The following is a 26,176-nucleotide window of genomic DNA, read 5'->3' as shown; positions in this document are numbered from 1 at the left end:
CTCCGCCCATGCACCTGGACATTTCTATGCATGTGCAGAAGTGTTGTGCGTGCACAAGCACGAGCGCGCACCCACAAACAAACCAGTAGCGACAGTTTTTGAAACCCGCCCCTGAGTACATGCCTCATCAGTGCTGCCATTAGGTCAGAAGGGCTCAACCCTAGTAAAAGCATTGGGTGTAACCTGACCTATAGCTGTGTTCTAAATATGACAGAAGAGGGAATTTACTAAGAATATGTAAACCATATTTATTTAATTTGTGTTAAATTGGATTAAATTTAAATATAATTAAATGTAGTTTTTGTCCTGGCCCTGCCTTCCTTCGGAATATTATTTAAAGTCAGGGATGCTTGTCAGCTCTGTGCTGGATAATTATTTAAAAATACTAAGTTCAATTTATAAAGATAAAAATTTAAAAGCTAAAATAATAAATGAACTCCTACAATGAAATGCATATCTCACCAGCAGCCATCTATATAATATCAAAGAAAACAAAGAAGGAAACAGTGTAGAATGCTGTGAGGTAAATCTCAGTCTTTTTAAGCTCTGGCCACCCCCATGCCATTCAAGTATTGATCTTAGGCCTGTTTGCCACTACCTTGAGCACTTGTCACCTTCTAGTTAGTATACTAGTTGTGGATAATTGGAGTAGCAGTCTAACTTGTTTGGATAAATTGATAAATATTGCTGTTCATCTGTCAATACTAGACTAAATTAACATAACAATCTAAATCTCAAAATTGTTCTACAGGTTCTGTTACAAAACCTCATCCTGTACTGATAGTATCAGGAACATTTGGTAAAAAAAAAGTATTAAAATGGTATGAGATGATATTTTCATATGTCATTAAGAACCAATTTAATCTAGTGACTAAAGCACCAGGCTAGAAATCAAGTGATTGTGAGTTCTAATCCCATTTTAAAGAATGAAAGCTAGGTGGGTGACTTTGGTCTGTCAATCTCTCTCAGCCCATGATGTCAGCTCAAGTGACAAAGCTGGTGGTGGTGGTGGTGGTGGTGGTGGTGGTGGTGGTGGTGGTGGTGGTGGTGCTGGTGGAGGAGGAGGAGGAGGAGGAGGAGGAGGAGGAGGAGGAGGAGGAGGAGGAGGAGGAGGAGGAGGCTAGTTGTTCCTGATAAGAACAGAAAAATTTGTGCAGGGAAAGAAAAAGAAGAGAGTCAAACAGTGCAACAAATCAGGAAAAGAAAAGACTTTAGTGGGTTCAAAAACAGGGCAGCTCTACAATTCCAGGTGCCTGAACTGAAAAAGATTATGTTCCACCTGTAGACAATGTATTAGTATCTATTCTACCATATCAAAACTCTGTTATCTCATTCTTCTGTCTGTGCTTAAAATACACTTTGAATCATTGGGAGGAAAGAAGCAGAAGATATTTGAAAAGGAGAAGATTTCAGAAGAGTGCATTCTTCTACTATGACCCAATAATATGGTAAGGATTATGATAGCCGAAAATGCAAATGACTTGGAAATTCCAATAATGAAAGTCAGGGAGCATAGTGAATATTAAGAAAACTAAACTAATGATAATAGATACGATTGCTAGCTTGAAATTATTGAAGTAATGGATAGCTTCTGCCCTTTAAGATTGACTATAAGCAATAAAGAAACCAATAGTCAAGAAATATGCCACAGACATATTGGCTATACTTGGTAGAATATTCATTAAGGCTTTTTGTAAAGGCTGTGAGAATAACCTTGGGAGACAAAAGACAACAATCAGGCAAAAGATATCTTAGCCCTGAGGTTGTCTCAGAAGGGATTTTCCCTAGTTCTCTTAAAGGCAAGGGAGTGGAGAAATTCTTTCAGGCTTGCAAGATTGATACCAGCCCTTTGAGATAGACTAGACAAGAAACCAAAACCATAAGTACTAATACCTTTATTGTATTGTACCTTTATTGTAAGATTACAATAACAGAATATTGTCCATTGAACAATTGGGCAGGAGGGTTGCTTGTGTTCTCAAGTATCCTTATGAAAGACATTAATGCCAATGTGGAAAGTAGCCATGTGATCTGAACTACGTGTTATTAAAATATGCATATGGACTGTAATTTTGCAACTATCCCACAAAAACGGTTTTCATATACAATGTAGACAACAGGAATCAGACATTAAAATATTTAATTTCTGATTTGGTTGTAAATCAATATTTGTATTAATCTTTGCACCTTTAGAAGGATGGGTCTTTGCAGATAAAATATCAATATTTGTATATAGAAACTGAGATTAAGGCAAGGTTTTACTATGCAACTAAGCACATTCATTAAAACTACAAGAGTGCTCTATGCTTATGCAATTGTTTGGAATTTGAAAAGGATGTGCATAAGTAATGGTCAGAGTCTATAATACCTCACCTTCTATCTTCTAGAAGGAATTTGAACTTAGGCAAGAGGATTGCATTATTTCTGTTCACAAACATGCGCCAATAAAGAGACAATTGTATTTAATGATAGTTGTCATTATTAGGAAACACCATGCATCAGAATGTCTAGCACAGGAGTGTCAAGCTGGCAGCCTGTGGGCTGGATGCGTCACACACAGGCCACGCCCACCCCAACTCAGCAAATGGAAAAAACGTCGTGAAACATCACGTGACGGCAACGTGACACCACAAGTTTGACATCCATGGTCTAGCAAGTAAGATATTCACTCAAAAGTCATCTCTCAAGCTCACTGATCTAGCTCTATACAGAAATGTATAAAGACACACATTTAGTTCATGCAATTTCTGCAAGCACATTGCTTGTCTGCACATTTCCTCAGATGTATGTATGTATGTATGTATGTATGTATGTATGTATGTATGTATGTATGTTTGTGTTTGTGACACACACACACATGTCTGGGTCTCTCTATGTATTTGTGTGTGTAAGAGATAGTGCATGTGTGCATGTATGCACACACATGCACAAATATATATTACATTACACTGCCTTGACTTACCTTACCTTATATTACATTACATTATATGCTTTCTCCCTCATATTTGTATGAGGGAGAAAGTATATACTCTCATCAGTACATACATGTATACTGATGAGAATCTCCTTAAAAAGGAAAGAAAAAAGTACTTTACATTCAAATATACTTCATATGACTGACCAATTGAGAGGAAAAAAGAAAGAAAAGAAAAGGGGAAGTCCCCAATGTAACATTTTTAAAACTGCAGCTTGGGGTAAGGACGGTTCCTTTCCATTAGAGAAGTTGCTTTTATTTATTTCTCTATCCATAGACTTATGCTTAGTTGTACTTTTTAAAAATGTTTCAAAGATGCTTTGCTTGGGAAATGGGAGGAACGGCTTGGAACCCACTAGGATAATGGCATCATTTTTTTCTTAATCTCTGGAGATGATAGATCAAATCAAGCTTCAGCTGCAAGACTTGCCTTAGATGATTTCTCCAGCAGAGTAGCTGTAAACTATAATGTTTGCCCAGAGCTTGAAGGTTGAATTAACCCCACAATGTTAAGTAATTTAAAATATAGTTTCTGGTCAGCTTTCCAACTCCAGTGTACTGGAGTTAGACCTTTTCATTTCCTGATTCAAAAGCAGATGGAACACAATGGCTGTCCCCATCTATCCTTCTTTAGCGTTATCTGCACTTCTGCATGATGAACCTGAAGACCTGCTTGCCAGACCAGATAAGAGAAAAGAACAAATGACAAGACCGTGAAAGAAACTAGGGAGAAGTGTCTCGGATTTCAGGTCCAATGCCTGAGATAAAATGAATCAAGTCTAGCCTTCAGTGAAACCTTTATTTTGAACTTATTAAATGGCATTTTTCTAGGGAGAATGTGTTTACTTTGCTTCATAACTGAGTTTCCCTAAGTAAGCTTTCTATCTGACGAATTTGCACATTCACGTTTTCTGCCTAATGAAGTTCAGATGAATATTTGGTGATTCAGAAATATTCAAAAACAGCATGTAAAAGGGTAGATCTGCAACCACAAAAGCAAAAAGTAGCACTCTTGAAGTACTTTTTATGACTATGCAATTGAAGTATTCATTATTCTGATTTTATACACTTGCATAAAACAATTATTTAAAATTGTGCAAAAAAGATATGATTTCCAGTTTCAAAATATGAAGGTCTAATGAAACATTGTATTTACATTTCTTTATAAATTGTCCCGTTTATGATTTGTGAGTGGATTTCTGGTGCAATTAAATAGGGCAGAGCCCTTATTTTTATTATACTGTACTAGCCAATCACAGAGTGGCTGCCTTGGTTATACAAGTAGTCCTCATTTAGCGACTGCCTCATACAGCATCACTCGAAGTTATATGGTGATGAAACAGTAAATCTGTAACAAATCCTTGTACTTAGGACCTTCAGTTATGTAAAGCAAAGGAAAGTTGAAGTAAGATCATAAGCACAGTTGCAATTTCACATAGTGATTGCTTTGCTTTACAACTAAGATGCTAATTGTGGTTGCTAAACCAAGACTACCTGTAGTTGCTATGAAAAGGAGACTTCAAATGAAATGGCTTTCAAAAATATTTAGGAGACAGTAAAACAAGTACAAGAAATCATGTAATCAATACTGGCCAATACATTTGTACTGATAGGCAAAAATATGTAATAACATGAATGATCAAAAAGATCTGGCTAGTGTTTTAAAATTAGAAAAGTTTAGCTAGGAACTTAGTCAGTTTTCTATAACTAGAGTTTACCACTTGGTCAGAGACTCTGGAAGTCTTTTTTAAAAAAATAAGATTCCATAGCCTGAAACAATTTGAAAACTTCTGAAATATGAAGCAAGAAGTAGTGGAGGCAAGGAGAAAAGGAAATAAGTGTTGGTCTGGGAAAGCAAAACTAAGCTTCAATTAGATTAGGGGTATCAAACTCAAGGTCCACAGGCCGCATCTGGCCCGTGAGGTACTTAGATCTGGCCCGTGGGACCGGCCTGGAAATAGCAAAGGACTGACCCGTGATGCCTCTACTAGCAAAAACGAGGCACGGGGGCGGGGGGGGGGGCTCATGGATCCTCTGTTGCTTTATCGTACTGACTCGCTACAGCTCAGATTTAGCTTCAATAATTTTCTGGATAATCTACTAGTGACACATTCCAAATAGTTTAAAAGATGCTAGAAAAAGGAACAGGGCTGGAGATATATTGGATATACTGCTTTAATTTGTTTTTTAACTTTTGTATTTTCTTATTGTTGTGAGGTGCCCTGAGTCCTTCGGGAGAAGGGCGGCATACAAATCCAATAAATAAATAAATAAATAAATAAATAAATAAATAAATAAATAAATAAATAAATAAATAAATAAATAAATAAATAAATAAATAAATAAATAAATAGAGGAACAAATGCTATTAGCTGTTTAGCTGGCATCAGGCAGCAAATCAATATCTGTTTTTGACAGATTCAGCATCAGCAGGCCTGTTACTACAACAGATATTGCCTCAAGGTGGTGCTTGATTGGAAGAAATGGAAGAACCTGAGGGGAAGGGAATATGTAAGAAAGCCAGTGCAGAAATAAGATGTCTGTTACCTTCTCACCCCCATTATATTTCAATGTGGTTTTGTTTGCCTTCATTTAATTGGTTTGCTTAATTTGCTATCGATGCAGCTAGGGGAATAAACAGTGGATTGCTATTTAGGGTATTTCTGCCCTTTCTATCCATTTCAGAAAGCTGAAGATTAGAATATGAATTTATGCCCTCCCCAAAAGCTAGGCAGAGAGATTTCACAAAATCCAGGCTTATGACATTGTAGGTTTGTCAAATCTGATTCACAAATGCTCCCAGAAGTAGATGGATCTGGCATTCTCTGCCTCATCCCTTGGCACAAAAGAACCAGTCAACAACTGTGTATTAGGTATATGAACAGCACATTCACATGGAAGATAGATGACAGCATAAATGAAATCCTGCTGGTGAAAAAGAGTGAGTGAATTGAACTCCAAGCTGTAAACAATTATCCAAACATAAGCAGAATTCTCTCTCTCTCTCTCCATCCCTCTCTCTCTTTCTCTCTTTCTCTGTCTGTCTGTCTGTCTGTCTGTCTCTGTCTCTCTCTCTCTCTCTCTCCCCCTCTCCCACCCTCTCCCTCCCTCCTTCTCTCTCTCTCTGTAAGGGCAGAGTCAGATGAGTGCATTTGTCAGTTCTAATTGATTATATACAGCATAAAATGGAGATGCTGACTATGGGACTTCCAGTAAGGAATTATGACAGGCTGATGTCTCCAAATAAACCAAGAAACACAACGGCTGAGAATGCCAACTGGAAGATGGGTGCTCGCTGCAGTAATTTCCTTGGATCAAAGGGAGATCATGAGATAACTCTTGTGCACTCTGAATAGTGGATCCTCACTGGTAAACTACAGAAATGGAAGTTTTTGCAGTCAGCTCAAGAATTGAACTGCAGGGAGCCCAGAATTCCATGTATGCTTACAATTTCAGTGTTGCTTACACAAACATCAACCTCTGCTAGTCTAATTTCTTAACCACTTTTGGAAATAATTAATCTACAGATATGGAGAGATTTCCTTTTCTGCATAGATAAGATTCCTTTATTTTAAAACTTTTTTTCAAGATTACAAAATGAAAAGAGATTCTAAGGATTTAAAGATTTAAGAAAATTTTGCAGAAAGCTCAACAAAGAGGTTTAAGAAAGTTTTAAAATGGATAAAAGGAACAGTTATTTTCCTATTTTTTATTATTTTTATTTTTGAGGAAAGTACTTTGGCATAAACTTGAACTTAGCTACTTAAAGAAATCAGAGCTTTGTGGGATTACGTTTTGTTGATTATTAACATATGCATTTTACTGGGGTACTCTACACCTCAAAAGATAAAGTACTGAACTAGACAGTGATGTTTTGATGCAGTTGTGATGAAGTTATGGGGAGAGGGAAGCCTTCTTTTTCCTCTTTTTTGAGATTGGAAAGAGGAAAATATGAAGTCAGAAACTGATAAAGTTTAAAAAAACAAATTCTAGATTGATAGAACAAGAAAAAAGCCAAGGAATATTCTAGTGTATTTTGTTAGGAAGAAGACAACAAGCAATCAAGTTCTGCAATAGCATTTTTTTACAACATTGGAAATTAATAAGATATAATTGTTTTGAAAGACATTTCTATCAGAGAAATGAATACCCCTTTTAAAACAGTTTGAAATTTACATTATGTTCTAATTTTAAAGGAATTTTTATAAAATGCTGTATTGTTGATATATGTCACCAGATAAATTGTCTAAAATGGATAAAGATTTATGCTGGAAACGTTAATAGCAATAGCACTAATAATTGCACTTAGCCTTATATACCGCTTCACAGTGCTTTACATTCTAAGCAGTTTACAGAGTCAGCAAATTGCCCCCAACAATCTGGGTCCTCATTTTACCAACCTCAGAAGGATGGGAGGCTGAGTCAACCTTGAGCCTGGTGACATTCGAACTGCCAAATTAATCTTCTTTTTCTCCTAGAAGAACAAGTTTTTAAAGCAGGTGGTGATAGAAATTATCTTAATATGTGGCTCTCCAAGGCAAGTCCTTCCATTGCACATAGTTGTGGCTCATCTGGAACACCAGATTTGGGTTTTTTAAAAGGGCAGTAAATGATTACTTATATCACACTCTCCAAGAGAATATAACCATTTGCAAAGGTACAAAATACAGCTGCAGAAATGTTGTTCTATGTGGAGTTGTTCTATGTGGACAAGGGCTGGTTTTTGGGCACATGTTACTCAGACTTTATACCAACGTCACTACCAGTCACTCCACTGGTGAAACTGAAGGTATTTCTAGTTCCTATTACCACAAAAATTATTTGAGACAATTACCTTAAAGGGACATCTCCATTAAATCAGCAAGAGATGTTCTGTTCTGTCTCCCATCAGTTCACCTTCTATTCATGCTAATGAGAAGATTCTTCAAGTCCAGTCTTTAGTGATTTTCTCTTTAATGATTTATGGCATCTCAGAGCATCAGCCAGCCATTGTTGGCCAAGATAATAGTAATGAGGACACGTTCTATATTGCCTCGACAGTGGCTGGGTGATACTAGATGATGCTATAAATAAATCACAAGTGTGGAAATGGCCTATGTAACAATGCAGTTCTGTCAAATCTAAATTCGACAGCCAGCCACCCTAGCAAGACTTAAGGAACTGGCGCTCTTTCCTTGCTTTATTCCGTGTACAAGGAAATCAACTATGAACAGCAATATTAACAATTATATGTTCAGCAGCATTACATGTATCACAGCATACTTTAAATCTGACCAATTAAATTGAAATGACTGTGTTTGAAACCCCACCCCCAAGACATTAATAATAGTCTCAAAATAAATAAATAAAAATATCTTTCATATCTATGAGAATGGAGCACTTCTTGTTGCAGTCCCCAGTACAGGTATTATTTCTTACATTTGGGTTCTCTTTATTTATCTGTTACCATTGTCTGGAAGCCACTATGTTTTTTTTAAAAAAAATAGTCTATATTAGTCTATATAGAAATTTTTGTTTCCTTTGGAAAATTGTTTATCTTCAAGCATATGTGTTTGGACTTTCTTGTTTAGGTAGCAAATGCTCTAAGAAGCCTTATCATAGAATAACAGGTGATCTCTTCCAATGTTTCTAATTTATATGACAGTTTAATAAAGTGAGTAGGGAAGGGCTGTTAGTTTAGCCATTCCATTAGCCTGAAAAAATACCTAAAGTCAGAAATGGGGAGCACCAAGATTGTATTTAAAGTTTATTTTAAATAGCCAGTCCCTGTGACTGTTTAAAGAACACACAGAGAAATCATACCATCTCCATTTTTTGCTGTGAGATTAGATAGATAGATAGATAGATAGATAGATAGATAGATAGATAGATAGATAGATAGATAGATAGATAGAATTCTTTATTGGCCAAGTGTGATTGGACACACAAGGAATTTGTCTTTGGTGCATATGCTCTCAGTGTACATAAAAAGAAAAGATAAAGGTGCATGATCCAAATTCTATGGAATTGCAGACAAGAAACAGGAATGTGGATAGGATACACAACTTCATTTAAGCAAGTTCATTTAAAAAACAGTTTGTGACTCTTGTGATGGCAGAGAAAATACCATCACAACTGACTGCCTGAAAATGTTTGGGGAATAGCTACCAAAATCTCAAAATTCAAAAAGAAGCTGAATATTATTTCCAGTAATTAGAATAAAGTTATGATACGTAATATGCCATGAACCCATAAAGGTAAACGTGTTTGCAATATTTTTCTCTTCTCTTTCAGATTTTAAAAATTAGGTGTTGGTGGGAGGGGAGGTATTGGTAAATGGATGGAGAGATGAATGGAGAGATAGACAAAGCACTATAGATACATACGGTGAGGGATTTCAAAGTAGGCATCTTAGACCAGGACAGTTTATGGCTAACAAAATACATCTTTTCACAAAGCTCATTTCCTGATTTGGCAGGCCCCGACTGTAAATATCTGGTAAAATTACAAGGAAGAATATATGGAGAACAGATTTTCCTTTTTTTAAAAAAATGTTTTTATTAAAAAAAATTAAGTACAATAATAAAAGATACTATAAAGAATGAGAATAAAGGTGCAAGAAATCAAAAAGGAAAGGAAAATAGAGGAAAGGGGAAAAAAACAAGAACAACTTCCCACCCTCTACATAAGTACCATAGTGTTGTGACCTAGGCTTCCTGAATCATTAAAATACATAAGTGGTCCCCAAAACTTATTTTATTGCAACAGCTGTGAATTACGTTCATTCACAGCTGAGTTCCAATTAGTTGCAAAAAGTCCTTTGGGAGAAGTCGTTTGGGATAACTACCAACCTTTATCTCCCTTGACACTCTGCCAAAAACCTACTTGGCAAAGCCAAACGGATTCCAGAATCAAACAGAGATGCCAACTGGGAACAGAATTAACAATGTTGCTTTCCTGCAAAGTGCCCACATGCCTTTGTTCCTCTTTTAAGCCTTATAGGAGGGGCCAATCATCTCCAGGCCTGACTCCCGAATGGTCCCTTTTGTTTTAACTGTTCATGCCTTCTGGCAGCTCTGCACATGTGTGCACCAGGAACAGGCTCCTCCTGTTCCTCTGCCTCTCTGATTTCCGATTCTGGAGGCTCCGGAGTCCGCACATCACTCACAGATGGCCCTGGCCCCATCTCTGCCTTCGACGCAGAGCCCTCGTCCAGGCCTTCCCCAGATTCCAGGACTGGCCCATGTTCTTCCCCAGCCTCCTCACTGTCTGACTCCACTGCCAGCTCCGCAGGCTGCTGGCGGACCACAACACATAGAAACAGTTTCATTGCCTCTTCACTTCTTCTTTATTAACCTTCTCCTTATTAATAAATACAAAATTCTTCACCCCATAAGTCAACTCTTATCTATAGGCAATTCCAGTTAGCAATGTTTTTTCCTCTCTCAATTCAGGTCTCTGGGATTGGTATTTTTATTTCCTTCTTTATTTTAAAAGCCTCATCTGGTTTTTTATTATTATTATTATTTTATATATCAACTAACAAATTCTAGTTTATGTTGTTGTCTACAATCATGTCAGATAGGTTGTTAACTTTGAAATGGATTGGGCTTGTCACAGCCAATTTTCTCAATTTCTCAGCTTGACACACTTTAGGGGAAGGAGGGAGCTTTGGAATATCAGACCAGACATCAACAACTTCCTATCATATATATATATATATATGATAGCCTGGATAGCTCAACAGACTAAAAGCCTGTTATTAACATTCAGCTGTCTGCAATTATTGCAAGTTCGAATCTCCCCAGACTCAAGGTTGACTCAGCCTTCCATCCTTTCTAAGGTAGGTAAATTGATGATCCAGATTGTGGGGGCAATAAGCTGACTTTGTATAAAATATACAAAAGTATGACGGCTATTGCTTAATGCATTGTAAGCCACCCTGAGTCTCCGGAGAAGGGCGGCGTATAAATCTAATTATATATATATAGAATAATTCATAGAAAATTGTTAGTCATTAATTGGCATTAATAAATTATCTAATTGAGTCATGAATCATTTAGAGATTTTTTTTCTTGCATATATTTGCAGTTTTATTTTTTTTAAATAACTAGAAACATGCACTGTATCTATCATCTTTTAAAAGAAATAGCATATATGCCCCAGACTATCAATTTTTTTTCTTAATTCGATGAGATTTAATATTTTCATAAGTTTACATTTTATCTCAATCACATGGGTGTTGACTTCTGGACCAAAAAAAATAGATTTACAATCAAAAGTTGAATTATTCAGCATTAGAAAGACATATATAAGCCTCCAACTATTCTGTGGTTTACAGAATTGATTAATATAGAATACCATGGATGGCTGTAATGAATCATGGCTTCAAGTTATTGATATGTATTGCTATACATTATTTTTTCCAACTTTCCTCCCTTCTTTTATTATTTTTGTATTTAGTTATTAAAAATAAAAAATAAAAGAAGCATCACTTTATATTAAACAACCAAATGTATAAAATAACAGTTTATATTAATTTAGAATTATACTTCTAATAAAAGACTAAAAGCCAATCTACAGCTATACTTTTATCTGATAAAAAGCCATGATTATTTAGGCTACTTTGACAGGAATGCAACTCAACATTTCCCCCATTTATTCTTATAAATTAAGAGTTACATCTTAGCACCAATTTTATTTTACTTTCAATACCACATTCATTATATTATATTATTATAATTATAAAATACATTCTAGGGAAGCAACATATTCCTACAGCCATTTCCTCTCTTAGAAAGGTGGAATACTTTATAAAAATTTATAAAGTGTTCACCTTTCAATCCAACATCCAACCTTCTGTCATAAAAAATGAGGCAAATAGAGCCCCAATACATTTTTGAAAATGTCCAAAAGTTTCAGGAGCAAAAAAATATTGTTGGACCTACAGCCCATGATAAATCTTTTTCTTTAACAAAGAACTTTGTCTCTTATTTGGTCCCTTAATAGGGAACTTTACAAAGCTTGGGAATTTTGTTCCGTAACAAGAAGGAAAAAGACAGAAACAAAAAGGGAACATATATGTTGTACTCAAAATGAACCACTAGAAAACTGCTTGACTTGTCTCTTCTCCACATGTTCATCCCAGAGGAAAAGTGATGGAAAGCGACCCACTGCTGAGCTAATGGGAGGTCTGAGACGAATTTTGGATTAGCTGAGCTCAGCATCTGGAAAAGCTGCAGCTGATTAGCTCCATTAAAAAGCCTGGTCCTAACAATTCACAGAGGAGCAAAGTAAGCGTAGCCACAACTGTAATGCAAAGATGGATGCAGCAGTGGGAGGGTAAAATAGGGACTGGAGCTTTACATTATAAAATATAAAAGACACATATATCCTACTCACGTTTATGATTTTCATTTCTGTGGACAGGTGGTGAACGTGTCTCCTGTTCCCGAGCATCATCCCCTTCCTCACTAGCAAGGTGAGTGTGAGCATAGTGATAGCTCAGGCCTGGTCGATTCTTATAGCGCTTGCCACAAACTGCAAACACAGAAGGTGCAGAGAACAATTAACAGGATCAGCAAATGATACATCAGGAATACAGAACTCATCTTGCATATTTCTACACAAGTTGTCTGCCTACGTCAGTCAACAAAAGTTCTATTTCTATGTCTTGACATAAAGTTTTGCATCCCAAAGAAATTGTGCATGCTTCAAATATTATGCAGAAGAATTGCTGGGAACCATATACAAGTGTGAACATATGTGGCATTCATTAAAGCCACCTAATGTTTTTCAGGCTTCTGAGCAGCTCTGAAAGAAAAGTACTGCTGCTTTAAGCATTCCATTCATTAAAAGTAACATTATCAAGTCCACACGTGAAAGTCTTATTAAACTGATTTATTTCTAAAAGCCTATGCGCAGGAATCTTCTCAACTAATGGTCAGCACCTGCATGGAGTTAGATAAAGGTCAACCAAATTCAAGGGGGGGGGTGGACTTAGTCCATTTGTGACTATGTAGAGATTCTAGGCTGATCCCTCTTTTAACTCTGCCTCTTGCCTCTGCCAGTTCTTCTACAAATATGATTGTTCAAGTACGGCTGTATGACACACATAAAAAAAAGTCAGTGCTTCAATTGTGCATGTGAGCCTGGTGGTGTAGTGGTTAGAATGCAGTACTGCAGGCTAACTCTGCCTATAGCCAGGACTGGCTCAAGGTTGACTCAGCCTTCCATCCTTCCAAGATTTGTAAAATGTGAACTCAGATTGTTGCGGCAATATGCTGACTCAGAGAGTGCTGTAAAGCACTCTAGAGTGGTATATAAATCTAAGTGCTATTGCTATATGTGGTTCCCCGATTATTATCCCACCCATCTTAACTCTTATCTTCTAGAAATGACCACCGTTTGGAGAATTGGGTCCTGCATCTGAGGCACATGCTAAATATACATGCAACATCTAAATACTATATGTGCTGTCTAATAAAAAAAGTCTATTCCATATCCGAATATAAAAGACAAGGTGAGACTTTGCTTTAAATTAGTTGAGTTGAAATCAGTTGCTTAGCCCTAGTGATCAAAGCTGAATCCACTGCTACACTAGTTATCTGCATATCTCATGTTAAGTTAAACAAAAGCTGTCCTCTCGTAGTCTTTACTCAATATAGTAGATTGGTTTGAATCTACTTGTGGTGAATTATTTACTAAATTAGAATAAAAATAACAGATTAACAGAAAAACAGAGTTAGAAGGGACCTTAGAGTCCAACCCCTGCTTAAGCAGGAAATCCTATAACATTTCAGACAAATGGTTGTCCAATCTCTTCTTCTTGTCCTGTTTTCAAGTGCTTTGGAGAATAGGTTGAACCCCTCTTCTTTGTGACAGCCCCTTAGACATTGGAACAGTGCCATCAATATCACCCCTAGTCCTTCTTTTCATTAAACTGAACATACCTAATTCCAACAACTGTGCTTCATATGTTTTAGCCTCCAGTCTAGTCCTTTAATCATCTTTGTTGCTCTTCTCTGCACTATCTGAACTAAAATGCATTATCCAAGCAGAGATAAAGTGTAATATTTGGTCCACGATGACAGCATGATTTTCATTTGCATCAGATATTTGTGGATTTGCTTATAGTATTTATGTCTTTGTGGTCTTTAGTGTGTAAGTCTGGATAGGTTTTTCTCATACTATAGATGCCCCCAATGAAACTTAGTCTAAGTGACTGTTAGGTCTCTAGAAGAAGAAAATCAGCCAATTAGCTGCCAAACCTCATTTCAGAGAGCTGGGAAATCAGAAATGCAATGTTTGGGAATCACAGTTGCAATGTCTGGGATAATAGCAATAGCACTTAGACCTAAATACAATTTTATATATTCTTAGACTTATATACCACTTCACCATGCTTTACAGCCCTCTCTAAGCGGTTTATAGTCAGCATAATGAATACATATTAATTGCTTATCAACACATGAACATAATTATGATATGATATAGATACATTCTGCACTGACAAGTGTGCAATGAATAACCAATATTTAAATTGAACATATTTTAGGAATCCCATCTCTCTGTAAAACAGAAACCAAGCTAATGTGAAAATTCAGAATATTACTTCCACTGTTAGCTATCACATTCAAATTGAAATCAGTTCATGGAAGAAAAATGCCTAAAAGAAACAAAAGTTAGGGGTACAAGGCAACTGCCTTGAAACATGGGAAGAAAAAACCCACACTAATTTGTATTAGTCATCAGGAACAAAACAATGTTTCTTATGCAACATAGGCATTTCAACACTGTTATTAACCAAGAACACTAATTAAAGGCAAAAGGCAAGAATGACATGGTCATTGCTGAGCAGACTTTAAGATTATAGTCAATGCCTTTTCATCTAAAAAAATAGTAAGAAGAATATAGTCCACAATTAATAAGAAAGTATGCTATCTATTTGCATGAAACACCTGTCACCTTGCACTCTACGTTTATCTTAGCAGAAAAATGTTCAGCTTGATGGAACAAAATTCTCTAAAGTGAGTTATCAGGGATAAAGCACCTAAAACTGAAGGGAATGTTGGAAATTCTATATTGTTTTTGAACTGAATTTTCTATAAACAAAAATATTTTTCATACATATGATGGAGACAAAAGATAGTCCAAATAAATTCTATATTAGTATAATAGATACTATTAAAAATAGTAACACAGCCTATGCGGTCAGGGTACTTGTTGATATGTAGGTGATGAATGCTTAACGTGCATTTTGTACCCATGGAGAAAAACCCAAAATATACTGATTATTTGATTCACTTAGTGATTATGTGCCATCTAGTCAGTGTCAATTTTAGCAACCATGTACTATAGATGGATTTTCTCCAGAACATCAATAGAGTAGAGCAAGAAATAAGCATGATTTTTCCAAAAAGAACATTAATGGAATTCTTATAAAGAGCAACCTTATTTAGAGTATCTTGTTTCCATTACATTCTGTAGATAGTCTTTCATAAAATGGATCCAAGGTGAACAGAAATTATTCAACTGAGTACACAGATATTGCTCAGATGTATAATTTAAGTAACACTTATATTTACCGAAGTATGAAACTTTTAGTAATATACAAAAATCACTTGGAACCATGTGCAGACAAACATAAAATACAGAATAATTTTACATAATGGATATTAATGAAATAACAAAAATATTAATAATACAGATAGTCCTTGACTTAGAACCCACAATTGGGACCAAAATTTTCACCGGTGGAGTTAAATGATTGTTAAGCAATTGTTAAGTGAATTCTGCTTGCCCCATTGACTTTGCTTGTCGGAATCTGGCTAGGAAAGTTGTAAATGGTGATCAAACGATGCCAGGATGTTGCAACTAATGTAAATACATGCTGGTTGCCAAGCACTGAATGTTGATCATGTGACCATGGGGATACTGAGACATTGTAAGCGCGAGGACTGATCATAAGTCACTTTTTCCAATGCTGTTGTAACTTTGAGCAGTCACTAAACCACTGGATGTAAGTTGAGGCTGCCTGTAATGCATCGTGCAATGAAAGTTATATAAAACCAATAGTGATACTAAAAAGAATGCAGCACATTTTCAAAAATGGAGGCAAAACAAAACAATGCAAACATGTCTTCAACAAAGAAAAGTCCAAGCTATTCATCTTCAATTTTATCTCAAGCCTTCTCCAGCAAGAGAATATGGATTCCACTAGGCAGAATGAAGTGGCTGATAAGAAAAACGCTAGGCAACAACTATTCACTTGGAACAAGTTTAAATCTTCAGGGTTAAATTAACTACATCCCCAGGAACAGATGGCCTTGCTGGACCTTTATTCAACTGTTATAATGCTTTAAAAATCCTGGAGAAAAGAGGAATTGCCAGATGACTATCAGAGGGCAATGACCATATCTTCACAAGAAAAAAGAAAAGAAAAGAAAGTTTGAGAGAACTATAGTAAACTCTATGTAATACTAAAACCTGGAGAAAATCTAGAATTTGATATGTAAATACCTTGAAAATAATATGGTGACTGGCAGAAATTAACATGGAATTGTCAAGAACAAATATTGCCAAACTAAATTTATTTCAATTTTTTGATGTAGAACTTCCTTAGTAGATTATGAGAATCATTGTCCTCTTTTAATGACCACATAATCCCTTGCGGGGTGGAGTCTGGGCAACTGAATGGAGCTGAGTGTTTACTGGCCGGATGCCCTTCCTGTCGCCAATGTGGAGATTTATGCAGCAGATATAATCTCAGTGTGCCCAGAGAGAAAAATATCTGCCTCTACCTAGGATCGCAGCCTCCTGATTGTGAGGCAAGAACGCCACCTCTAGATCACTGCACCACTCTTAGTAGATTATGAGAATGCTGTAAATGTAATGCTTAGATTTCAGCATTTGGCAAAATATCCCATTATATTCTGAGTAGCAAACTATCACTATGTCAAATGTTATGGCATGGCAATTAAATAGATACATAACTGGTTGAAAGTTACACTCAAAAAGTGCTCATCTATCATTTCTTATCAAATAGGAATGAAGTTCTGGGGGGGGAAATGACAATGTTTTGTCCTGGACCTTGTGTTTTTAAACACTTTTTTTTATTAATGACATAGATGTAAAGGTGAGGGCATATTAATGAAATCTACAGATGACACAATATTTGTGTGCTACTAATACCCTAAGGACAGAAATAAAATTCCAAAGAATTTTGATAAACTAGATAAATGATTTGAAAATAAAAATTGAACATGGAGCAATGCAAATTTCACTTGCATCAACAAGAATGTAAATTCTAAATCACAGGATTCTAAATCATAGTAGGAAAACAAGTAGACTTCCAAGGAAGAAATGATAGACTCCATGAAAAACAGAGGCAACAACGTTGGCAAAATGAAGAACTAGGGCGTAGACCAGCTCTTTCATAATTCCTTTGTAGACAAAGGGAGGACTCATTATCTCTCATAAGTGCTCCAGATAGTTGCTCTTTGCAAGGATACCTCAAGACAGTGCTTTCCAATGGGTATAGGATTCTGGGAGACAAGCCATGTAGCTCAAACAATGGTTTGGGCCTTTGAAACGACACTAGATTTATGTATTTTGTTTTCTAGTTACTTTCAGCTTGTTAACGGCCTGTTAACACCTTTCAGGTTATTAAGAACCCTTGGATTGACAAGTTTTAAAGCACCAGATGACTTTCCTTCAATCCTTAAGAAGTTTTAAATACAAGTTTAAGGACCTAAAAAATAAGGGAAGGCAAAAGAGGTATTTAGATTTTGATTTTAGAATGTTACAAACAAACTAAGGATCCAGATAAATTTGAAATAAGATTTTTAAATATTTTTTTTTTCATTATAAAGAATCCTTCCCATAGGATCCAGAAGCTAATTTTATTGGTAGAGTGTGTTTAAAGATGTTGTGAAAGAGGAACAAGTTTTACCTAAAAAGATTGAGTCTGTTCTGAAAGTGGATTTACAAATGACAGGCTGCAAGAATGATATGGAAAAAGATGCTATACTGGATATACAATAGAAAATGGCGGATGTCTTTATTATTAAAAGGGATATACAAATAACAAATTAAGAGAATGACTTGGAGAATCTTCCTACATTGGATTTACAAAAGAGACTTGTTAAAATTTTAAAGAATTTTGTGAGAAGAGACAAAGAAAAAATGAAAATAAATCAACTTCTAGGACATTATTTAAAGGGATCAAAGGATCAGAAGCAAGATTGTTAGAAGCAAGGAATATGAGATTAGTTTATTTGATTAAGGTTAAAATAGAACATTTTTGTTATTATTTAGTTGCGAAGTCGTGTCCGACCCATTGCGACCCCATGGACAACATTCCTCCAGGCCTTCCTGTCCTCTACCATCCTTTGGAGTCCATTTAAGCTCACGCCTACTGCTTCAGTGACTCCATCCAGCCATCTCATTCTCTGTCGTCCCCTTCTTCTTTTGCCCTCAATCGTTCCCAGCATTAGGCTCTTCTCCAATGAGTTACATTTTAGGTAACTCTTAATGGACTTTTGCTGAAATCAGGACTGAAATGATGAGTCTTTACAGATTTATTTATTGATAAGAGATGGGATATGGGAAGAAGAGGTAGCCTGTATATAAAAAGAAGGTGAAGAATTACTGAATTTACTTCTACTGGTTGTAATAAAGGTTGGAGTTCACTTCTTTATATATATTTCGTTTTCTTTCTTTCTTTTTCTTTTTCTGCACTTTTTATTCTTTTTTCTATTCTCTTCTTTTTCTCTAAGTATAGATTGTATTGGTATTTTACTACTGTAATCAAATTCTTAGTAAAAATTATATTTGAAAAAGATGAGTGAAAGTCTGGAGATTACTTACTGTCACAAACATAAGGTTTATCATGGTCATCCATAGAAGAAACATCATTCCTTCGCCTACCACCACCAGAGCCTCGGGCCTAGAATGAAACCAATATATTAATACAAAAGCTACACTTTATAGTGATCCCAAAACATTAAACTCAAAATAATTTCACATATCATACAGTGAACTTTCTGCTTTGTCATCATTATTATTACACTTTCATGAGAAAAGCTGCCCTTGAGCAGATTAACAAATTAACACTAGCTTCGAAAATGTGTAGTTACTTCTGATATTGAGTTGAAGAGCTGCTTGAGTTGAAGAGCTGCAGCAAAAGAAGCATACATCTATTCTAGTCATTGACTCTGTCAGGAAAATGTAGCAATTGGGTCCACATGAGTTGGTAGAATAATATACTTGGATACTGCTAGAGTCCTCAAATAACATTAGCACTACTGTGGTACTCTTCTCCTTATCTAAGTTGCAGCTGCTGGAAATTGGGAAGTTCCCATTTCATTGTTCCACATTGCCTTGGACCATGTGGGAATTGCAACATAGCAACAGGTTCACTCTTTCATATCCTATATGAATTCTCAAAAGAACTACAAAGAATTAGTTAAATGAGGCTTATTAAAATTAAATTAAAATATGTGTTGCTAGAATTAAGAGAAGCAAAAAAATAAAATACCTAGTCCCATGTTTGTACCTTGATTTCTAAATGTCTCCCTTTTTCAAAGTCATGGTTGATGGGGTGTGTACATTATATTATGACTGAGTAATTTTACTATTAATGTTATGCATACTGTTTTGCATAATAATTTGCAACTGCACCTAATCTTCATTGAAGTGTATAAAATATCAAGTATACAGAATAAGCATGAAAACATCCACGTTATCTGTTTAATCTGTGCTTTAGAGTCTCAGATTTTAGTGTTCCACCACTTTATAAATCCAAGTCCTTAAATTGCTTTCTGTGGATTCACATGTCTTTGGCCTTCAAATCTCTTTATCAACATTCCGATAATTTTATACCTGGCCTCAGGGGGGTTGGCAAAGAGACAACCACCCTTGAAGCACAAACTGAGAGCTTCATGCGTGCTCTCATTGCTTCTATCTGTAGCATTTAGTCATCTACAGCTGCCTTCAGCTTCTGCCATCGTATAGCAAGAATTGATGTATACAGCTGAAAAGCTTCAGCAGAGCAGCCTTGGAGCACTCAAATGCAGCCAAATGGGAATGCTTGCCAAGAGGACAGATGAAGGCACCCAGGATTAAAAATGAAATCATGCTGTGGAAAGAAAGGGACCTGCACAAATTTGGAATATTCATTTCTCTGTATTATTTCTGCCTTGGATCCTTTCTTATTAGTTCTCTGAAATTAATTAATTAAGAATCTAGAATAGAGTAGAGTAGAGTAGAGTAGAGTAGAGTAGAGTAGAGTAGAGTAGAGTAGAGTAGAATAGAATAGAATTCAATTCTTCATTGGCCAAGTGTGATTGGACACACAAGGAATTTGTCTTTGGTGCATATGCTCTCAGTGTACATAAAAAGACAAGATACATTCGTCAAGAATCATAAGGTACAACACTTAATGATAGTCATAGGGTACAAATAAGCAAACAGGAAACAATCAATATCAATATAAATCATAAGGATACAAGCAGCAAAGTTACAGTCATGCCGTCATATATTCTAGATATAATTTAGAAGATCCAGATTGCTTCAGAAAATCTATTGCAAATGGCAGCTTAGTGCAGAGAAGGAGAAAGTCCCATTTATTTTAGGGAAAAAAAAATCTGGTATACATAAATCAGTCACATGTACTGGAAGTATTCCAAGGAGAGAGAATGTTTGAAGCAAATTATAGTACAGTTTGGGAATGGATGTGAAAGAATTACAATACATTAAGATGGGCAAGTTGGTAAGATTTACTTTATGCTTTACTTTTTATAAGCTGAAAAAGATAAAGGTAAAGGTTTCCCTGTCCAGTTGTGTCCAACTTTAGGGCACGGTGCTCATCTCCGTTTCATGGTCAAGGGAGCCAGCATTTTCTGAAGACATTTTCCATGGTCATGTGGCCAACATAGCTTTATGCCAAAGGTGCACAGAATGCTGTTACCTTGCCACCATATTAATCTATTCACATTTGCATTCTTTTGAAATGCTAGGTGGGCAGGAGCTGGGGCAAGTAACAGGAGGTCACCTCATTGCATAGCTCTCAGGTCTCAAACCCAGGCTGTCAGCTTTCCGGCAACAAGCTCAGTGTCTTTAACCACTGAGCCGTTTTGCCCTCTTTTAGAGCTGCAAGTTCCATCAATTAAGACTAGGCGCAAAACAGTGTCTCAAGAATGCAATGTCCTTCATTCTATAATAGTCCTTGATTTACAACCATTCATAGTCCCGAAAGCCTATAGAATGAATGCTATATGGCCAGTAAAGTACTTCCAGGCATTGTAAAACATTGTACTGGCCTGCCCAACACAATCATGTGTTCACCATTTGCAATTATTACTGCTGGCTTCCCCAGAAAGTCAGTGGGGAAAGCATATGGAGTGGATATTGCATTTGAGATCTGTTCTCCCATGCACTGAGGATTTTCCCTCTCTTCCATACAGGGAGGGGAAATTCTTCTGTATGCTGAAGGAATATATTTTCCACAATTGGGATTACATTAGAAAATGGAGTTCTATCAGTCTGCACTGTTTTAATTGTTATCTGATTAAAATGATGAAGGACTGAATAGTTCCTGGTGAATATAATAGAGTTCTCTGCTGGAAAGCTACTCCTGGGACTTTGTAGGGCTGGGCTTCACTCAGTTCTGAGAGCCTGCAAGAGTTCACCCCAGTGGGCTGAGACAGCCAAGCAGCAGGAAGAGTAGGAGGTGAGGTGAGCTGCCTGCCTACCGCGTGGGTTTCTTGCCAGGGGACCTGATTAGTGAGAGCTTGCAGCTGGAGCATCATGTGGAGAAGACTGATCAATAGCCAGCTCGTCCCTGCCCTGAAACTGCCAAGGGAAATACACACACACACACACACACACACACACACACACACACACACACACTTACTTTCAGTTGATCTACAGAGAAAAAACAGGCAGCAAATAGTACAAGTTATGTGCCATAACTATATATGGATGCTTTCTGCATCGTTTCACTTCATGATGGCTTTATATTAAAGATCAGAGAGCGAAAAACAAAAATACCAGTGAGCCCACCCACAGAGAATTTGCAGGTGTGAATTAACTACCACACGTGATTAATTGATCATCCTACAGTTTTAGAACATACCACACATCACTGTGTGTCATTAAACTTTGTGTCTCTATATGCATATATATAAAAATGTGTAAAAATGAGAATTGGGATTACTGTCGTCTCCTCCTCCTCCTCCTCCTCCTCCTCCTCCTCCTCCTCCTCCTCCTCCTCCTCCTCCTCCTCCTCCTCCCCTCAAGGTTAAAGCAGCTTACCCGTCCTCGGGGTCTGTTTTTTCGTTTTGGAATATCTTCTTCTATCTCTTCCTCTTCGTTCACTTCATCTGCATTCTCATCATTTTCCAAAACCCGCTGGAGTTGAAATAATAAACAATAATTAAAAACAAATCCCAGTGCAACGGAAGACCTTTTTAAACAGAATTGCAAAGAAAATATATCACAGAAAGAGAGCGCCAGGAGAAGCTACTTAGGTCATCAAGTCCAACCTTCTGTTCTGCAGGGATCCAAATTAAATCGCCCCTAACCCGTTGAAGGGGAGCTCGCCACTTTTCTAGGAGATTGGTTAGACTCTCAAATTGCTTTTACTGTTCTAGAAACCATTTTGACATTTAGCTGAAATCTGCCTTTCGGTACATATTATCTGTATCTGTATCTATTAAATTTAACTTAAACCCATCCTTTAAAATGACAGAGAATACAACTTTACCTCTTTCTGTACTTCATCCTTTTAAGTTTTGAAGGGTACTACCATACATCCCCTTCAGTGGTGGGATTCAAATAAATTAAAACAGGTTCTCTACCCTAATGACTGGCTGGGTGGGTGTGGCTATGGTGGGCATGGCCAGGTGGTGTGACAGGCAGCACTTGGCCTCCTGCACCCCTCTGGGAGCAAAAACAGGCTGCGGGCCTAGTAGGCCTCCCTGCAGCCTCCTGGGAGCAAAAATGGTCTGTGGAGGACCCGTTTTCCACCTCCCTGGGCTCTGGAGGTTCTCCGGAGGCAGGAAATAGGCCCATTTTTGCCCTCCAAGAGCCTCTGGGAGGTCCATTTTCAACCTCCTCGGGCTCCACATGCCCCCTGCACTTACCTGGAATCCAAAACGGGCCACGTGGGGACTTCTGGGAGGGGAGGGGCAGGATAGGGCGGGGGCAGCCGGTCGTCGGAACTACCGGTTCACTGAACCAGGCGTAAAATTAACATCCGGTTAGCCTGAACCAATCCAAACCGGCTGAATCCCACCTCTGATCCCCTTTTGTCAAGGATAAACATTATCTGTCCCTTCAACCACTCTAGAAAAGATTTAATTTCTGGTCCCCTGATCAAGCTTAATTGCTTTCCCAAAACCTGATTCAGTTTGTCTGACTCCTTCTTAAAGTGGAACCCAAAGGTGATACAGTACTTGAGGCCAGGCTCAAACATTTTATATCTGGCAATTCCAGAGGAATCTAAAGGATTCTTTTTACATGAATCTCTCTGAATCAGAGTTTCAAGTACGATATAGGGTAGCCTAGACTTAATTGTTTTGTTGGATAATTTATACTAGAAACTGGATGTAGGAGGGAGAATTTACGGGCATTATAGCTCTATTCATTCCTTTGAACTTTTAGTTAGTTTTTGATATTATTAACCTACATTACTTCCCCCCCTCCCTCTCTCCCTCTCTTTCCCTCTCCCCCCCCCCCCACTACCCTTTGTATGGTGAGAACACACAGTGATATTTTTCCTTATCATCCAAGTCATCCAAAATGTTTACTAGCTGGAATGCCTAATTTCAAGAAGATGAGTAAGAATACTCATTGGGCAAAGATAGAGGTATTGTTGGTTAATAGGTAAACTGCCATGGAGATTACAGTTCAGATTGTTTTAGATAAGAATATTAGTCTGTTAAAACAAAACAGCGTTCCACAACGTAGGAATGCTATTTTATCCTTAGATGACATTGGATTCTCAGGACGTTGAGTTATACAACTACAGTTGGAATACTAGCGATTAACAATTCTAATGGCTTAGGAACAACTCATCTTGATTATTGCATTTTACTTAGGGCTGTCCTTAGAAACTCTTTTAAGGCCTTCATTGTATGCCTTTAAAAAATCTGAAAAAAAAATCTTCAGCCAATCTATTAATATGCAATGATATTACTAGGTATTTTCATTTCCTTATTTTAATTCTTTGATTTTGAAAAAAAATTGTATGTCTTTTAAATAATAAATGATAAACCACCTTAAATATTCCATTTGATTGAGCAGAAAAATATAAATCAAGTGCATTTAATTAAGTATTTTTCCAAGAAATACTGATATTATTTTATTGCCAATATGATTTGATTATTTCAGGGATGCACACTTTTTTCCTTTGGATGGTCATTAAGTAGAATGCAAACATTTGTGCTCTAAAAAGTATTTGGGGAGAAGGATTCAGAAAGGTTCATGGTAAATTGGTAAATTCTTTGAAGGACAATTACAGTCAATTAATATAATTACTCCTCGTGCGTTTAATCATTTTCTTTTGCTGCATTTTCCATACTAGTTGATATAACAAAATGGATGAATGAATGGTGACTACAATTTGTTGGCAATTTTTGTAGTGCCACCTGCAGCTGTGCTCAATGCTTCTGAGGACCTCATGCAGTTTTAGGACCTCAAGTTGTGAGCTTTTTTTGTCCCAGATGGGAGAAGGATGCTTTAGAAAAGCTAAATTGGAAATAAAAAGACATCAAAGTAACAGCTAAATAAGGTGGTAAAAAAGCTGTAAACTGACAATGGAAGCCTCCCTGTTCTAAAGATATTTCTTGCACCTCCCATCTAGAAGAAATCTGTTTACAAGTGCTTATTGCTAACACGAATATTTATCTACAAAATGATACTTTCAGTTCCCATCACTTTTTATGCAATGATTATACAAAATTCTGAACTATTTATTCATTCAATCCATCTGGACGCCAGACAATCTTCTTACAGGCAATACGTACAATCTGGAAATAATGATTAATTAGCCTATTTATCCATGCACATTTATTTATTTATTATTTATTATTATTTATTTATTATTTAAATTTCTATACCGCCCTTCTCCAGAATAGGACTCAGGGCGGTGAACAGCCAGAATAAAAAACAATACATACAAAATTTAAAAACAATTTAAAATAATTAAATATTATTGGCCGTAAATTAAAATAACCCAATTTAAAATCAATTTAAAATTAACTCAAGCCAGCCCCGCTAGTTGAAATAAATGGGTTTTCAGGGCCCGACGAAAAATCCGGAGGTTTGTTATTGTACGTATCTCTGGGGGGAGGTTGTTCCAGAGGGTGGGCGCCGCCACAGAGAAGGCTCTCCCCCTGGGGGTGGTCAGCCGACATTGTCTGGCGGACGGCACCCTGAGGAGGCCCACTCTGTGCGAGTGTACTGGCCGGTGGGAGGCTATTGGTGGCAGAAGGCGGTCTCGTAAGTACCCCGGCCCTAAGCCATGGAGCGCTTTAAAGGTGGTCACCAACACCTTGAAGCGCACCCGGAAGACCACCGGGAGCCAGTGCAGCTTGCGCAGGAGAGGTGTTACGTGGGAGCGCCTCATCGCCCCCATAATCCCCCGCGCGGCCGCGTTCTGGACCAGCTGGAGCCTCCGGGTGCACCCCAGGGGGAGCCCCATGTAGAGAGCGTTGCAGTAGTCCAGGCGGGAAGTGACGAGTGCCTGAGTGACTGTGCGTAGGGAGTCCCGATCTAGAAAGGGGCGCAACTGGCGTATCAGGCGGACCTGATAAAAAGCTCCCCTGGCCACGGCCGTCAAATGATCTTCTAACGACAGCCGTGCATCCAGGAGGACGCCCAAGTTACAAGCCCTCTCCGTGGGGGTGAGTGATTCGCCCCCAATAGCCAGCGATGGCGTCAGCTGGCTATATCAGGACGCCGGAAGCCACAGCCACTCGGTCTTGGAGGGGTTGAGTCGGAGCCTGTTTCTCCCCATCCAGGCCCGCACGGCCTCCAGGCACTGGGACATCACTTCAAGGGCATCGTTGGGGTGGCCTGGGGTGGAGATGTACAGCTGGGTGTCATCAGCGTACTGATGGAACTCCACCCCAAAGCCACGGATGATCTCACCCAGCGGCTTTACATAAATGTTGAACAGAAGGGGCGAGAGGACCGACCCTTGTGGCACCCCAC

The 26,176-nt window shown here is 37.5% G+C and overlaps 1 protein-coding gene across 11 annotated transcripts in view; it reads right to left on the bottom strand.

Moving 5' to 3' along the window:
- DPF3 (double PHD fingers 3) overlaps positions 1–26,176 on the bottom strand; it is a 238,132-nt gene that overhangs the window by 43,982 nt on the left and 167,974 nt on the right. For all 11 annotated transcript variants that reach the window (XR_015731348.1, XR_015731346.1, XR_015731350.1 and 8 more), the window contains 3 exons: positions 22,274–22,369; positions 18,824–18,902; positions 12,356–12,493 (listed from right to left, as the gene is read on the bottom strand). Coding sequence is in view for 5 of the 11 variants with exons in the window: in XM_034417697.3 (XP_034273588.1) it covers positions 12,356–12,493; positions 18,824–18,902; positions 22,274–22,369 (313 nt within the window). In the remaining 6 variants the exon portion in view is untranslated. The remainder of the gene's footprint in view (positions 1–12,355; positions 12,494–18,823; positions 18,903–22,273; positions 22,370–26,176) is intronic.

This window comes from Pantherophis guttatus, chromosome 1 (genome assembly GCF_059756535.1).
Source record: "Pantherophis guttatus breed Tessera chromosome 1, ASM5975653v1, whole genome shotgun sequence".
NCBI lineage: Eukaryota > Metazoa > Chordata > Lepidosauria > Squamata > Colubridae > Pantherophis > Pantherophis guttatus.
Note: the sequence above shows the minus strand (reverse complement) of the source record. Positions and strands in the feature narration are given on the sequence as shown.